We start from the raw sequence: 16059 nt of genomic DNA, 5'->3' as shown, positions 1-16059 counted from the left end.
TCCCTGTTGCTAGCTGGAGGGGTTAATAAGATGGTCTTTGACTAATGTTCTGTTCAATATCATTTCATCACGACAATGACATTTAAAAAGAATCCCTTTCTGTTTGTGTGGAGTTTGTACGTTCTCCCCACTTGTGTGTGGGTTTTTTCTGGTATGGGTTTCCCATCTCATGGGCATGTAGACCCATGGGCACAACTAAATTGTCCCAGTCTGAGTGAGAGTATGAGTTGAAGCAGCTGAATTCCCAGAAACAAATGAACAAAAAAATTAAAATGACCAAGAGGGCTGGAGAGAGTACAGTGTATGGGCATTGGCCATGCCAGTGGCCAATCTTGTTCCATCCCCGGTGTGGTCCCCCGAGTCCACCAGGAATGATTCCTGGGCACAAAACCAGGAGTAAATCCTGAGGACAGCGGGGTGTGGCCAAAACAACAGAAAGAGGGGAAAAAATAATAATATGTTTGACTCCTTTCTTCCTTCTTTCCTTTCTTCTTTCATCAAGATCCTAGAGAAGAAGGAAGGCTTGTTCCGAAAGCACATGATGGGAAAGCGTGTGGACTACGCAGCCCGCTCGGTCATCTGCCCGGACATGTACATCAACACCAATGAGATTGGAATCCCCATGGTGTGTACTCAGACGCCTCTCGCCCTGCAGATGAGGTGTTCAAGCAGGGTTGAGTCGGTTGTGGGGTCTTGGGCCGGACCAGCTTCTGTCACTCCCCGGGCAGATCCTGGGCAGCTGTACAGCTGTGAGAGCTCGCTGCATACCAGGTCTCCATCACAGACACAGGAAAGCCCGTTTCTGGGCCCCTAGGTTGCTGCAAGGGTGCTCAGGGTCTGCAGTGTTGGGATGGAGCCCAGAGCCTTCTTCTCCACTCCTTATGCCACTTCCCCAACCCTTTTCCTTGTGTTATGATCTCTTAGTCGGATGGGCGACCAGTGCAGTGTGTAGGCCATTTGCACATGGCTAACCTGGGTTCGATTACTAGCACCCCATCTGGTCCCCTGGGCCCCACCAGGAGTAACCTCTGAGCACAGCCAGGAGTGCTTCCCTCAGAAACAAGACCTAGTGAGATTAAAGACATTACAGGAGGCGGGAAAGGAAGGTTTGTATCCTGTGTTCCTGCCTGGCAGCAGGAACGTGAACCCTTGCCTGGAGGCGAAGGGGCATGAGCCCCCAGAGCAGCCACATGGGCTTGTTCTTCTTCCTGTCCCCCGTGGGGAGTGATTTGCCCCATCTCCCCCAACTCAAGCTTCCTCGGGGAGCCAGCCACCTTTTCTCGCCGTGCGGCCGGTGCAGGGTGTGATGTTTATTAGTCCCGTAATCAGCTTCCTCCTTAATGGACCCAGCGGTTGGTCAGATGAAGCTGGTTTAATTCACTGTGCAGTGCCTCATCTGCCCGCCCTGCGTGCTCTCTGCCTCGGAAGCAGCCGAGCTCGAGGGCTCCCGTCACCATCCCCTGGGCTGCCGCCTTGCCGCTCCTTCTTGCACTGCCAGAGCTTGACAGGTGAGGGGACAAGGTCAGGTCAGGACACTTAGTCCCTCTGCCCCTCGCCCCCTGGGAATTATGGGTCTTTGCACCTGAAAAGCTAAGTCATGGGTTGGGGAAGAACATTGTCAGACCAAGGAGTGGCACTCCTGGCTCTGGGGCCAGGGGGCTGGGTGGGGGGGGCGATACCCCTCTCAACATTCGCTTTCAGGGAGACCCTTAGTGGCATCTGCCTTCTACCTTCAGTGGTAGCCGAGGGCTGCCTCTCACGAGGCCTCTGGTTGCAGGCGCTTGCTGCAGCCCGCAGTGAGATGGCTGCATTTGCTCCCCTGTGCTCTGGAGAGGTGTTACCAGGGGAAGCAGCCAAGTGAGCTGGAGAAAGATGTGAAGCAGTGATGAGGAAGAAAGGATGATAAGATGAGGAAGCAGTGGACCAGTGTACCTAACACAGAAAAGCTGTGCAGCTGGTGCTAGTGCCTTGGCAGAAGGGCAGACGGAGGTCAGGTCTGTCCAAGTGTTGTCCAGAGTCTTAGAGTTCAACAACATCCTGAGACAGACCCTCCCGGAGCCCCTGGTGTGTACGGGAACATGCATCAGCAGGCTTATGCTCTAGCTCAGAAACCCTCTTTCGCGCAGAACCCGGCCTTTCTTGGGGTACGTGGGTCTAGTGTAAAGACCCCCTCTTCTACATGCTAGGAGTTGGTTTCATCTCAGGCCGAATAAAGAGACTCCTGGGTCGTGTCTGGGCTCAGGGCAAGCGCCCCGCAGCCAGTAACATCTGTGGGGTCAGGGTACGGCCTGGTATTGGCCCTCTCAAGCTGCCATCTGTGTCTTCAGGGTTTGTGGATTTATTGGTTGGTAAGTAATCCCCTGTCGGAATAGTTTAAAGTGTTGTGGAACACTTAACCCTCAGGTGTCTCCTCAGGCCGTGCCAGGACAGGCGGCCCAGCTCTCGGTTCCTTCCCGAGGGAGTGTGACTGGAACAGGAGGCTCTGTGAAGAGAAGCCACTCGTGTCCTCCCCCAGGAGGGCCTCCCCGGCTTGGAGAAGCCCTCACGCAGCCTGTTGCCACACTCGGGTCTGGGTCCGAGTAACCTTTTCTGTCTTCCCTGAGTTTCCATACCCACTCCTTGTTTCCAGGTGTTTGCCACCAAACTGACCTACCCGCAGCCAGTTACCCCCTGGAACGTACAGGAACTGAGGCAGGCGGTCATCAACGGCCCTAACGTGCACCCAGGGGCCTCCATGGTCATCAACGAGGATGGCAGCCGCACGGCCCTGAGCGCGGTGGACCAAACCCAGCGGGAAGCTGTCGCCAAACAGCTGCTGACACCAGCCACAGGGACACCGAAGCCCCAGGGCACCAAGATTGTGAGTAGCACCAGGGTTTGTTCAGTTCCTGCCTGACACCCCAAAGACATCAAGCTGTCCAAGGAGATACAAAGTTACCCAGGGACTGGTCTTGACCTTGAAGAACCTCAGAGCCACCTGTGGGGGACAGCTAGCATCAGATGCTGGCTGCCATGGTCACGGAGTATTTCCTTCCTTTAGGGTAGATCTCAAACTTACTTACAAAGGAGCTGTCTAGAGTTAAAATTGATGCCAGGGCTCTGGTCCCAAAGTACTCTAATGCATGCATGGTTTATGACCATGCTCTTAACTTACAGTTAAGTATTATGGCACTTGGCCTGGCCCATTTTGATGCCAGGGTAGCTCACAGCTTGTCCTGGGTCCATCCAGTCCCTTGTCGGGATGCTGCTCTTAGAGTGCTAGGAACTAAGGACAACTGAGGTTTATGGCTATGGATGCCCAGGAGTAAATATTATTTTGGACTCAATTAACTCCCATGTTACAAAGGATAGCATCAACTGTCTTCTTGTGTCTCTACAAAAAGGACATTGGTAAGTAAACCATGCAAATGACATAGAGGAAAGGGAAGAGCACTATAGAATTATTAGTGCCTGATGGAATTGGGTGTGCTTCAGTTGCATTGTTGTGGGAGTGGCTCAGTAAACCAGAAGCTCCCTGCAGGAGCAGCAAGAACAACCCAGTGTTAGCCAATGTGCAAGTGCCTTAGTTCTTATCCCATGAACTCACGGGCTGCTGTTGCCACTGCCTTGAGGACCACATTTGGCACAACCCTGTTGAAGGGAAGCAGCTTCTTTTACAGCTGAGTTCCTGAGAGCAACTTCCTGGGCCCCTAGTGCAAATGCCCAGCATGGCAGTACGTGGAGGAGGCTGGCAAGAAGCATCCATCACAAGTCAGGGCTCTGACCAGGGACTCTAAGGGGGACCTCGAACAGTGGCTCACAGCAGGGCCGCCCCATCACTCCCGTATTCTTCGAGGCAGACTTTGCCCAGGCCCAGTTTATGATGTTAAAAGAGGGTTGAAGACACTTAGGGGCGCTGCAGGCGGGTGCATGTGAGGTGGGTGCAGACAGCTGCAGTCTGCGGCTGCAGGTGAGCACCAGAGCCAAGCGTGCAACCTCTGTCACTATATCAAGTGGAAGGAAGGAGGATTTAAAAAAAAAAAAAAACAGCGCACTCCTGTTAGGTTCTGCTTAAGGATGAGGAAAGCCCCGTAGGGCTGGGAGGGGAACACCCAGCTGTTTGTGAGCACAGCCCTGGCTAACCAAGGGCGTGAGTGGCTGGTGGGACCTGTTTCCTCTGAGGTGTGAAATCTTAGCCCCCTCCCCTGGGCCGTGTAAGTGTGGAGGAAATGGCCAAGAGACCGCAGAGTCTTACTTCGCAGTTGGACCCGTAGTCTACAAGAAACAGATCTTTGGCTGTGGATCTGCCTTTGAGAACTCTGACACTGCGGCACACTAATCTCTGCTGCGGTGTTTATTTAGAGACAGAGGGGGGCCTCGGGTGCGGGTTGGCACCGGTTTGGTGTCTGTTTGGATTGGCCGCTGGCTGGCTGGCTGGCTGGCTTGGGTGCCCTCCATCTGCAGGCTTTGCATTTACGGAAGGATGTCTCGAATTTGTGCGCCTTTGCACCAGTGCCCAGCCTCGGGTTCTGGGCTGAACCACAGGTCCTGGGCAGTTCCTCCCTAGAGGGGCTAGAGCAGTAAGACCTGGGAAGTCAGCTCAGGCTTTTCAATGTGTGCTGGCTGGATTCTCCTTGGAGCTCCTTGCTCCCTGGAAACTGAAGCATGAGGGGAGGTTCATGCACCCCAGGAGCAGGAGTTTGACTGGCGAGCAGCTCTCAGATGACCTGTTAAAATTTGAGGAATTCCTGGCAGCAGAGTTAGGGTGAGGAGAGGGAGTTGGGGAGTGTTTCTGACTAACCCCTGGCCTTTCTCTGTAACCAGTTATCTGGTGCAGTCTCAAAAATGGGGGTGCACAGCATAAGAAGACACCAGTCTTAGAGTCATTTGTCATTTCCGCCAAACTGATTGAGCTGAATTCAGGGTGACTTGAAGCGGGAGGAGCCCTTACTGCACATAGCACTGCTGGGAATTCATCCTGGCCTCGTGCACTCAGCCTGTTGAGCTCTCTTTCCAGCCCTGCATTTGTTTTTGTTGTTTGGGGGTCACTGCTGGCAGTACTTGGGCCAGTCAGGGCTCGGGATCGAACCCAGACCTCCCTGAAGGAGAGCAGGTGCCCAGCCCGTTAGCTCATGGTAGTTTATCTATCTCTATGGCCGTATTTGTTGTTGTTTTTAAGTAGCATTTCTGCTCATCATTTAGAAGTTCAGTAGTTAATGGAACACCTGGTAGAGGTCAGTACAAGGCTTACAACTTCTTTCTCATCTATTTTTGTTTGGGAGTCATGCCCAGCTGTGCTCAGGGCTTAACTCCTGCTGTCCTGCTGTGAGCTCGGGGATCTTCTGTGGAGCTCAGGGTTCAGGGGCTTGAACCCAGATGTGCTGATTGCAAGACAAGCACCTGACCCATTCATTGTACTGTCTCTCCAATGCCCGCACACAGTTGAAGTCTCCTCAGTTCTTTCTGTCACAGTGCCTCCCCCAGACTGGTGGCAGTGTGAACTTCTCCGTGTCTCACATGCAAGAAAATGTGTGTTCAGAGCTCTTTAAATTGGGAGTCTAGAACTCAGTCTGCCAGCCCTCACTCTGCTGTGTGACGCTGGGCAAGGTTTTCTTATATTCCAGAATTCATCTTTTGAGTAACGGTCTCATCGGGGGCGAGGGTCAGAAGGCTGCCATGTTTTTGAGGTTGGGGTGCCATGCTGATCTATGATGCTCTGTCTCTAGCCGTGTCCATTGCATTTCCTGATGTGTTCTGGGGAATGAAAGGCTAGGGAAGGCCATGCATCTCTGCAAGGAAGACAGACGGCAGGGCAGGAACCTCGAACTCCCTGTCCTTTGGCTCTCTGAGCCCATAGCCAGGACCAGGGCTCTCCTGCTCTGGGAGCTGTTTTTCAACAGGCCCATGTAGCCTAGGAGATATTTCTTAAAGATGTCCTAGGGTCTCACTCTGGACCTCCACCTCAAATTCCTCCTCTGTTAAATTGAGTAGAGCCAGAGCCAACCAGACTCCACACTCAGGCCAGGCTGACTGGGATGATTCTGGTGTCGCCCCAGCTCACTGCCCTTTATCCATTCCACCCCCTAGGTGTGCCGGCACGTGAAGAATGGGGACATTCTCCTGCTGAACCGCCAGCCCACCCTGCACAGACCCTCCATCCAGGCACACCAGGCTCGCATCCTGCCCGAAGAGAAAGTCCTGCGGCTCCATTATGCCAACTGCAAGGCCTACAACGCGGACTTCGATGGCGACGAGATGAATGCTCACTTCCCCCAGAGCGAGCTGGGCCGGGCCGAAGCTTATATCCTGGCCTGCACAGACCAACAGTACCTTGTGCCCAAGGTAGGCGGCCTTGAATTTCTCCCATGCCCTTGCCAGCACGATGTGGTGCCTCGCCAGCTCTCGGGGTGAGCGGGCAGCTCGGAGGTAAGAGCATGTCGGGGCAGAGGGCCTGGTTGCTTCCAAGCTGGCCTTGTCACTCGCTGACTACTCAGATGGAGGGCTGGGGCCTCATTAAGTGCAGTGGCTGCAGACTTGGAGGTGACTTAGCAGTCCCTGCCAAACATGAGCATCCTAGCTATCGTTCCAGCTATCCTGGTCTCAGCAGCCCGGGGGTAGCTAATCCTTCACAGTCCGACAGGGGTGGGATTTAAGAGACCGCTTAACCCCAAGGGGGACTCAGACTAGATCCCCTTTGAGCACATGAAGGCGTTTCCTTGGAGTTCTTTCTTTTCAGATCAGCCCTCAGATGGGTGGGTGTGGAGACCCATGGGAAGGGATAGAGACCCAAGGATGTAGCTGCTTTTCCCTGGCCTGCTCAGTTCTAAGTTCAGGAAGTCAGCATGTGCTCCTGGGGGCAGGGCGGGGTGGGGTGTCCACTGGGCAAGAGCCAGGCTGCGAGAGAAAGCATGTTTGATGAAATAACGTTCCCAGCTTGCATAGCGCCCTCCACCCCGCGGCCTTTCCAATGATAAGCCTTTTGCAGCACAGTGATAGGTACTTATGCCTCATTCACGAGACTTCTGTGCAATCAGAAAGAACCAGCACTGATACTCGAGAAAGATGTCGCCGCTTAGCAACCATGGTTTTGGTGGCATCTCTTTTCCTCCAGGTCTCCTCTCAGTCCTTGGACTCAGTGGTTTTCCCCCCTTCCTTTTGGAGGTACTCCCAGTGGTGAGGGGTGTGGTGGGAAGAGAACTCTGTTTGTGGCCCTGGGCCAGGGGTTGTTCCCAGCAGTGCTTGGGGGACCTTATGGTGCTGGGGTTGACCTTGGGCCCCCTGGAAACAGAGCATGCTCTGAGCCCAAGAGCTGTCTCCAGCCCATGGGAAAGGTGCTGTTCATGTCCACTCTGGGTATGGTGAATTGGAGCCACAGAGCTTGCCCTTGGACACATAGCTGATTAGGAGGAAGAGCTCCAGGTCCATGTGACCTTTTCTCTTGGCAGGCCTGTCCCCCGGGTCCAGAGGTGATGGAGTCCATTGTCCCCAGGGTGATAAGCAGTGTCACTCCGATTCCCAGCTCTTCCCGCTACCTCACTGCGGCATCCTCCCACACGCCGTGAGGTATCAAGGGATCTTCCTTCCCTTTTTTCCATAGAAGGGTGTTGATGAGTGAAGAGGTGAAAAGAAAGGGAGCGTATTAAGAGAGCGCTTGGAAATGAGAAATCCTGACCTGTCTGTTTACCTAGCAGCAAGCAGTAGTGGGAGGCAAAACTGATGTTTGTGCACACAGCCTTTTGTCAGCTGTCTCGCTCAGTGCTCTGTGTTCAGTGCTTGTAACAGCCTGCTCAAGGCAGCACAAGTGTGGTGACCCCAGGACTGAGACCAACTCCAGTGACCCCCGAGCCCCATGGTCTGTGCCATGTTTTTACTAGCCCCCAGGACAGAACAGGACAGACGAGGCAGGGCACCAGGACTGACCCGCTCTATAGGCCTTTCACCAAGGGCCATTCCTGGGGAGCAGCAGGAGAGTCTTTGCTGAGGAGGTGACGCTGGACATTGACCAGGACTACCCCGCAGTTCTCAGACCAGCAGAACGGGATGTTCCGTTGGTTTTGATTGAATGAAGGGGCTGTGTGAGTCCATGTGCCCTGCAGTATGCATGCCTGTGAGTTTTAGGGCAGGACACAGGTAGAAAACAGATCTGTGCTATCACACTGGCTTCTTTAAAAAGTTTACGAGCTACTAGGGCCTGATTCAAGGGTCTGCTCCGCTCTCAGTGTCTTTTGTCGAAGGGAAGAGCTCTGGCGACCCCCAAGCTGTAGCTTGGCAGTCTCAAGGTGCGCTGCCTGCAGGAGGCCGGCGTGGGCCCCCACAACACATGCGTTTCCCTGAGCACTGCCAGGACCCTGGGTACCAGTGGGAAGTAGCTCTAGGCACCACTGGGCAGGGCCCAAAAACCAAAGAAGGAAGGAGGAAGAGATTGTGGTTTTTGATAAGGCTCACTTAGTCTTAATGGGTCTTTGGTCACTGGGGAGAATGTTTTTAACGGTTACAAAAATGTAGTGTGATTTGAAGTACTGGAGTAGATCAACCTGAGTGGTCAAGAGCTGGTTGTGAGAACTCTTACTAATTTTTTTTAATGTAAATTTTCTTTTGTTTCTATTTCTCTTTCTTTCTTACTCTTTCCTTACTTAACTTTGTAAGGAAATATATTTCCTTAAATTTCATTTTATCCTCTATTCTTCCTTAACCACAGCACTAATTAAAGTACGTTTTATTTTGGGTTTTGTCATTTAACAAAGTTGTTATTGTTTTCTTAAAATAGAAGCTTAAAATTTCTTTTCCAGAAGTTAAATTTCATCTATGTTTCTGTTTGGATTAGGTTTTGGTTTTATCTTTCCCTCTCTACCTGTTATATTTATTGAAAAGCCAGAGTTTACGAAGTATTTAAATAAGGCTTGAGTTTCCTGACTGACTTAGTCAGCTGGAACATTCCAGCCACAGAATTCCCTACTTCTCCAAGCATCCTGCCCAAAGACATTAGTTGTAATGCCCTTTTGCTGTGACAGTAAGTGAAATATGATAGCTATCAGGGCCCAGAACTTTCAACTCAGAGACAGTCTTCCTGATCCTAAGCAGGGTTTAGGAAATTCAGAAGTATAAGCAGACCCATAGTAATTGCTTTAATCAGCAGTCTTCCCTAGAATTTCTGACTATTGCATTGAAAGCAATTTAACCATTTAGGTTATTTTCTCAGCATGGAAAAAATCTGGATGAAGAAAGGAGAAAATATTGAATAGATTATACTACTCGTAGTTAGCTTTTTTAAAGGAAGAAAACAAAAGGGTGAAAAAACCTCTATCAGGGGCTGGAGCGATAGCGTAGCAGGTAAGACGTTTGCCTTGCACACAGCCTACTAGGGTTCGATTCCCAGCATCCCATATGGTCCCCCAGAAGTAATTCCGCACTGCCAGGAGTAACCCCTGTGCATCGCCGGGTATGACCCAAAAAGAAAAAAAAAAATCTATCTGCCCCTAATGACTAAGGGATGAGTCAAATGCATAATATTGGTTTGGGTTTTCCCCCAAGCAAAATAAGACCTTATCTTGGAACAAAATTTTGAGTCTATTTTTCATTCCTGTTTTAGCTCAGAGTCTCTGTAAGAGAAGGGCAGTTTCTTCAGTCTGATCTTGCTTTACATCCACAGCGCTTCTTCAGCCCATCTATAATAATTATTTGATGTTTACATAGAGCCCATTTCCAAGGTTATTTATTTAGACAAGTTGGCAAGCAGCCTTTTTAGCTTTTGAATTAGTATGTGTAGCTAAATTCCTGGCTCTTCTCCATGGTTGCATTCGTGAGTTCCTTTGGCCTTAGTTATGAAGCAGTTATCCGTAATGTTGGGTAGAGCTAAACAAATAATTTAATGGTAACAGTCTTATGATCCAAGGCACAGAGCTCCCCCATGGGTTCCCGTAACTGTTGAAAAGTTTGCAAAATCATCTTTAAAAATGTCAGTGAGTGTCGCTATTTTTGCTTTTGTTTTTCTTCGTTGCCAAAAACACAAACCTCTATAGATAAAGGTTTGAGAAAGTGAAGGGTCCAGAAAGCTGTAAAAAGTCTAATGAGGACATGTCCACCATTACTGGGACTTGGATAGAAGCCTTTGTCTGAGCACTTGGTAGATAACAGCCTTTATGGCCACCATGAGCATAGGACACCTTGCGAAGGAACAGTCACATGGGACTTCCGGGCTTCTCTGCTCCGTGTACTCAGGGCCTTCTTGGGGAAGTCTTTGACCGAAACCCTCCCTCCCTGCCTAGCTTCAGCTTCACGTTGCTTCTAGCCCGGCTGCCACACCCTAGATCTAGAAAACAACCCATCCTGTTCCTCTCTTACATTTGTACTCTTGTATTTATTCCTCTGTTGACTGTCCAACTATTCCTCAGCACCCTGAAGGACGGTTGTTTGTTTGGGCCCCTGGAGCAGATTAAAGGTTTAAAACCCAGTCCCAGTGCACGCAGTAGGCTCTCAATAAATATTTGCTGAATGGATGACTGACTGAGTGGAGAATCAGACCAGAAATGTGTGAAAAGATACGAAAGCGTAAAACCAAAATATAAAAACAAGAACACAGCTGACAGCAGCCAAACCAAATCTGTGTATCAATGCCAAAGCTATACTAGAATAATCAAGACCAGATGGAGTCGGAGAGAGCAGGCCTGCAACGCTGGATGAATGAGTCCAAAGCAGTTCTGATCTGGAGCCCTGTGGCAAATGGCAAAGGTAGACGCTCTGCGGGCAGTTGACTCTCAGGGTGGGCGCCTGAAGCCCCACCCAGTGAGTGTGGGGACGGCCAGCTGGGCTCTGAGGAGGCTGCAGGTGGTTAGGAAGATAGGAGTTCATTCTTCTCTTGTCTGTTTTGGTTTGTAGGACGGTCAGCCATTGGCAGGGTTGATCCAGGATCACATGGTATCGGGTGCGAACATGACCATTCGAGGATGCTTTTTCACCCGGGAGCAGTACATGGAGCTGGTGTACCGAGGACTCACCGACAAAGTGGGGCGTGTGAAAATCTTCCCTCCTGCCATCTTGAAGCCCTGTCCACTGTGGACGGGAAAGCAGGTAACTGTGCACGTCAGACATGCATGACTCCCACAATAGGGACCGCTCCCCCACTCTGAGATAGCTGGTGAATCCAGCAGAGGTCTGGCCTTGTCTCATGGGCCCGGGTCTGGGTGATGTAAGTGAAGAGGGGACTGACGGTGGACTGCACAGGGTCCTTCCTTTTGTGAGATCCAAGCACAGTGGTAAGAGCATTTGTTCAAAGCACCTATGAAGCACTTTGTGAGAGTTTTTGCTCTTTTTACTAACTTACTCCTCAAAGGAACCTGCAGGACAGAGACCCTTATTGCCAGGATTTGGGAGGTGAGGATTTATGCCTCATCTGTTTCCCCGGCCAGTTTTATTGCTCCCAGAGAATCAGCGTTTTATTTCAATGACTTTTTTCTATTTTGCTGTTTTCTATTTCAGATTAATTTTACTTTGACCAACTTTAACCTCCTTTCTTCTGTGTATTTTGATTTGCTCTTCTTTTTCCAGTTACCTAAAACTAAAGTCATTCATTGATTTGAGACCTCCATCCTTTTGAAATTAAAAAAAAATTTAAAAATTGAAGGTGGGTGGGATCATGCCTCCTGTAGCTGGTGCTGACCCCTGACTCGGTGTTCAGGGGTACCAGGGATCAAACCAGGGAACTGCATAGAAGGCAAGCACCTCACTCCCTGTACTGTCTCTTCACACACACCCATCTTTTTTAAAACTACACGCTTTTTTTTTTTCTTCAATTCCCCCAGCAGTCCTCCTACAAATTACTACATTTTTATTTCAGTTAACTTTCTGGATTCTGTTTCTGTTTTTTGACCTATGAATTATTTATAAATCCACTATTTTGTTTTCAGATATTTGGGGATTTTCCAGCTATCTATATTATTGGTTTCCAATTCAACTCTATTGTGGCCAGAGAGCAGACCTTGGATTACTTAAATTGTTTTGGATTTTTTGAGGTTGATTTTGTGGCTTCAGATGCAATCTGTCTTAATCGTGTTGTAGAAATGTCAGGTTCCATCAACAATCCAGGTCTGCTCTGCCCTTGCTTACTTTTACTGCTTGATCCTTTACTGCCTGGTATGTGCTATCTGGAAATGCATCATTTCCTGTCCAGGTCTGATCCTGGTGTTTCTGGTGGGAAAGTAAATTGGTCACGGTGGCCCTGTCCCTACCGGAAAAGAAAATGGGCCACTCTCACAGAATGGATGGGGAATTTTGCAGTCGAAGATTATAGACAACTCAGAAGTGAATGAGCTTGACTGTGACTCAGTTTAACTTTATAGAATCAGAGGAGGGCCAGACTCGGTCCATAAGCCATAGTTCCTTGATCCCTGACTTTGTTGACTGTGTAGTATTTGTTTATAGTGTTGTTCCTGTTTGCATCATTTGTTATTGTTGCTAGTATTGTGGTTGCTGATGCTGTTATTTTAGGGGCTTTGAGGCCACACCTGGTGGTGCTCAGGGGCTGTCCCGGGCTCTGCTCAGCAGTTAGCCCTGGCAGTTCAGGGGACCATGTGTGGTGCCGGAGATTTGAACTGGGGTCGGCTGCCTGCAAGACAAACACCTTGCCCCTGTGTTTGTCTCTAGCATGTAACAGTATTTTTTATTATCCCTATTTATGTGTTATTTTATATGCCGTCTTAGGTTATTTTGTAAGTAGTCTTACCCTTCAATCTGGGAATATAGCCTAAGGAAATAATCTAAAATGTGGGAAAAACTACTCGATTAAAGCAGCCTGTTATACCATGGTTTATATTGGTGGGAAATTAATAAAGATCTTACTATTCAAAATTGGGGTTCAGTAAATTCTGGCTTATCCATTTATTTACTTATCGCTCCAGCCCACTATTATGTCACTATTAAAAGTAAAGGACATGGGGCTGGAGTGATAGCACAGTGGGTAGGGCATTTGCCTTGCATGCGGCCAACCCCGGTTTGATTCCCACCATCCCATAAGGTCCCCTGTGCACCGCCAGGAGTAATTCCTGAATGCAGAGCCAGGAGTAACCCCTGTTCATTGCCAGGTGTGACCCAAAAAGGAAAAAAAAAAAGTAAAGGACGTTAAAACTGGCCCCAAAAGGAAACTGATGGTTGGGGGCTGCTGCTCCTATGATATGTGCTCAGACTTGACCTGTCAAACCCGGACAGCTCCTGAGTGCGTGAGTCAGCAGGAGGAACTGGCCACCCCTGCAGCTCCTAACTTGGCAGAGTGAGAATCTGTTCTCCTGCGGCATGAGATCCAGGGCCCAGGATCCTCCTAGTGGCCACTTTGTCACCCTTCCAAGCCCCAGGGGAGAAGGGACTAGAGAGGTAGGACAGCAGGGAGGGCTCTTGCCTTGTACACAGCCAACCCAGTTTGATCCCCGGCACGGTACATGGTCCCTAAAGCCCCACCAAGAATGATCCCTGAGATCAGAGCAGGATTAAGTCCTGAGCTTGTCAGATGTGCCCAAACACTTGCGCCTCACAAAGGAAAGAGGAACAAAGAAATGGCCTCTTTTATCCTCCTGTTGGGAGCCGCTTATTGAGGAGACCTTGCTCTTAGGGGTCTTGCTGGGACAGGAGGAATACTCCTGGCCTCTAAATTTACTCCTGGTGAGGCAGAAGAGATGGCTCAGCGGGCTGGAACACGTGATTTGTTCCCCAGCACCATGTGGTCCACTGAGCACTGCCTGGATGACCCCAGAGTACTGCACCGGTCCCTGAGGACCACCAATGTGGCCCCAAACCAAACCATACTCCTGTTGTCCCTCCTGCTGACTCACGCATTCAGCCTGGTTGTCACTAACCAGTGTATCCCATGCCATGACTCAGCTCTTGCGGGGGGGCTTTCCACTCAGTCACTCTGGTCAGCTCCTCAGGGGCACTCGTTCGTCTTGTTCTCTGGCATTGATTCAGCCCCGCTGCCTGACCAGGCCTCTGCCCAGGCAGAGGATAGCAGTCCTGGGAGAGCCGGATCTCCCAGACTCAGGCCGTCAGGCCCCACCCCCTGCTGTTGCTCTCCCTGCAGTGCTCCTGTGGCCTTCACCTGACTCCCTGCCCCTCTGCTCTGGCTGAGGCCTTCCCTGCCGGTCTCGTCGGGCAGTCCAGATCCTACTTCTCCCCGCCACCACACTGACCCTCTTTCCCTGCAGCCCCTGGGGGTGCAGACTCCACGTAGGCAGACTCTGCAGTCCAGACCCTCCTAGCCCTTGGCGCCCGGCGTGAGCATTCTGTAGGAAATGGCCAGGGGAGCAGGAGGGACCGTCTGAATCCTTCACTCCACGCCAGCACTTGCCAGGTCTCGAGGGGACTGGCACGGGAACCCCCTTGTCCCTGGAGTGTCCCTCTGCAGCTGCTGCTCAGGCTTTCCGGGGGAAAGCCCCCTTTTTTCGTTTTGTTCTGTTTTAGGGTGATATTCAGCGTAGCTCAGGGCTTACTCCTGGCCCAGTGCTCAGGAATCACTTCTAGCAGGCTCGGGAACTCTACGGGGTGCCAGGGATCAAACCTGGGTGGGCCTCGTGCAAGGCAGATGCTCACCGGCTGTACTATCTCTGGAGCCCTGGGGGAAAGTGCTTGGTTCTGTCTTTGTCTCTTTTCCTTCTCTGGCACCCACCGTCCTGTCAGGGCTTCTCTGGGCGGGCAGCGTGGGCTCTCACAGCCGTCATCTCTCCAGAAGGCCCCTGTGGAGAGTGTTCTCCAGCCTTTGCCTCCGTCTGGACTGACTGGTGCCGTGTTAGTACCTCTGGCCATAGGCAGAATAACAGACCCCCCAGAAAAACAGACCCCCCCCTTCTGATTTTCTTGTTTCTATATTTTCCTGTTTTATATATATATATTTAATATATATTATTAATTTTTAAAATGTTATTCTATTTATTATTTTTTTGGTTTGGGGCCACCCCTGGCAGTGCTCAGGGCTTACTCCTGGCTCTGTACTCGGGACTCAACTCTTGGCAGGGCTCAGATGACCATATGGGGTGCCAGGATTGAACCTGGGTCAAACCATGAGTCTGGCAAGTGCTTGACCCCCTGTACTATTTCTCTAACCCTGATTTTTTTTTTTTCCCTAACACTTGACTCAAATCTTCTTAACTAAGCCCACAGCAATATACTTTTTTCCTTTCCTCCTTTGGTCTACTCAGGTCCAGGGGATTGCTTATTTTGAGAACTATTTGGAGGAATACATATCCTGGTGTCTTCCCCACCCCTGGGCCCGCACCTGGAGTCTGTAAGAAAAAAGTCAGAGCTGACGGGGCCGGTCCCGTGGAGCTGCCTAGCCGTGCCCGAGGGTCCAAGTGCCGCATGCCCGGACAGGGGATGCTCCGAGGGAGCTTCTCCCCTCTTCCCTTCATGCTGGAGCTCTGTGCTTTCTCTTCCAGGTCGTGTCCACGCTGCTCATCAACATCATCCCAGAGGACCACATCCCCCTGAACCTGTCGGGGAAGGCAAAGATCAGCGGGAAGGCCTGGGTGAAGGACACGCCGCGGCCGGTTCCTGGCTTTAACCCCGACTCCATGTGCGAGTCCCAGGTGTGGCTGCTGCGGGCTTGGGGTATGCGGGCAGACTGAGCTAGAGCAGAAACAAAGGACTGGAGCAGCCTGCCACCCCCGGGCAAGCTCCGTGCCTCAGCAGAGGAGATGTGGCTGTGTTGGTGACCCTTCAGTTATGGAAAGGGTCAACGCCAGCTGGGCAGGCTTCTTCAGCAGAAGGCTTTTTTTGTTTTGTTTTGTTTTTGTTTTTGTTGCTTTTTGGGTCATACCAGCGATACACAGGGGTTACTCCTGGCTATGCACTCAGGAATTACTCCTGGCAGTGCTTGGGGGAACCATTTGGGGTGCTGGAAATCGAACCCGGGTCAGTTGCATGCAAGGTAAACACCCTACGCACTGTGCTATCACTCCAGCCCCAGCAGAAGGCTTTTGGGCCTGACTCTGCCGACCTTGGAAAGGCAGGACCTGTGCTCCAGACGTCTGCGTGGGCCACTGGACCATGACCCAAGGCTGAGGTCATGCTTTGCCTGCCAGAGCTCCGGTTTCCATTCCCAGC

The 16059-nt window shown here is 50.9% G+C and overlaps 1 protein-coding gene across 1 annotated transcript in view; it reads left to right on the top strand.

Annotated features, from left to right (window-relative positions):
• POLR1A (RNA polymerase I subunit A) overlaps positions 1 to 16059 on the top strand; it is a 61597-nt gene that overhangs the window by 22144 nt on the left and 23394 nt on the right. Inside the window, exons 11-15 of the mRNA XM_056118162.1 lie at positions 503 to 625; positions 2630 to 2860; positions 6067 to 6321; positions 10855 to 11046; positions 15393 to 15542. Of these exons, the coding sequence (XP_055974137.1) occupies positions 503 to 625; positions 2630 to 2860; positions 6067 to 6321; positions 10855 to 11046; positions 15393 to 15542 (951 nt within the window). The remainder of the gene's footprint in view (positions 1 to 502; positions 626 to 2629; positions 2861 to 6066; positions 6322 to 10854; positions 11047 to 15392; positions 15543 to 16059) is intronic.

Source organism: Sorex fumeus, unplaced genomic scaffold (genome assembly GCF_029834395.1).
Source record: "Sorex fumeus unplaced genomic scaffold, SorFum_2.1 ptg000003l, whole genome shotgun sequence".
NCBI classification, from domain to species: Eukaryota; Metazoa; Chordata; class Mammalia; order Eulipotyphla; family Soricidae; genus Sorex; species Sorex fumeus.
This window is presented reverse-complemented; position numbering and strand designations above follow the sequence as displayed.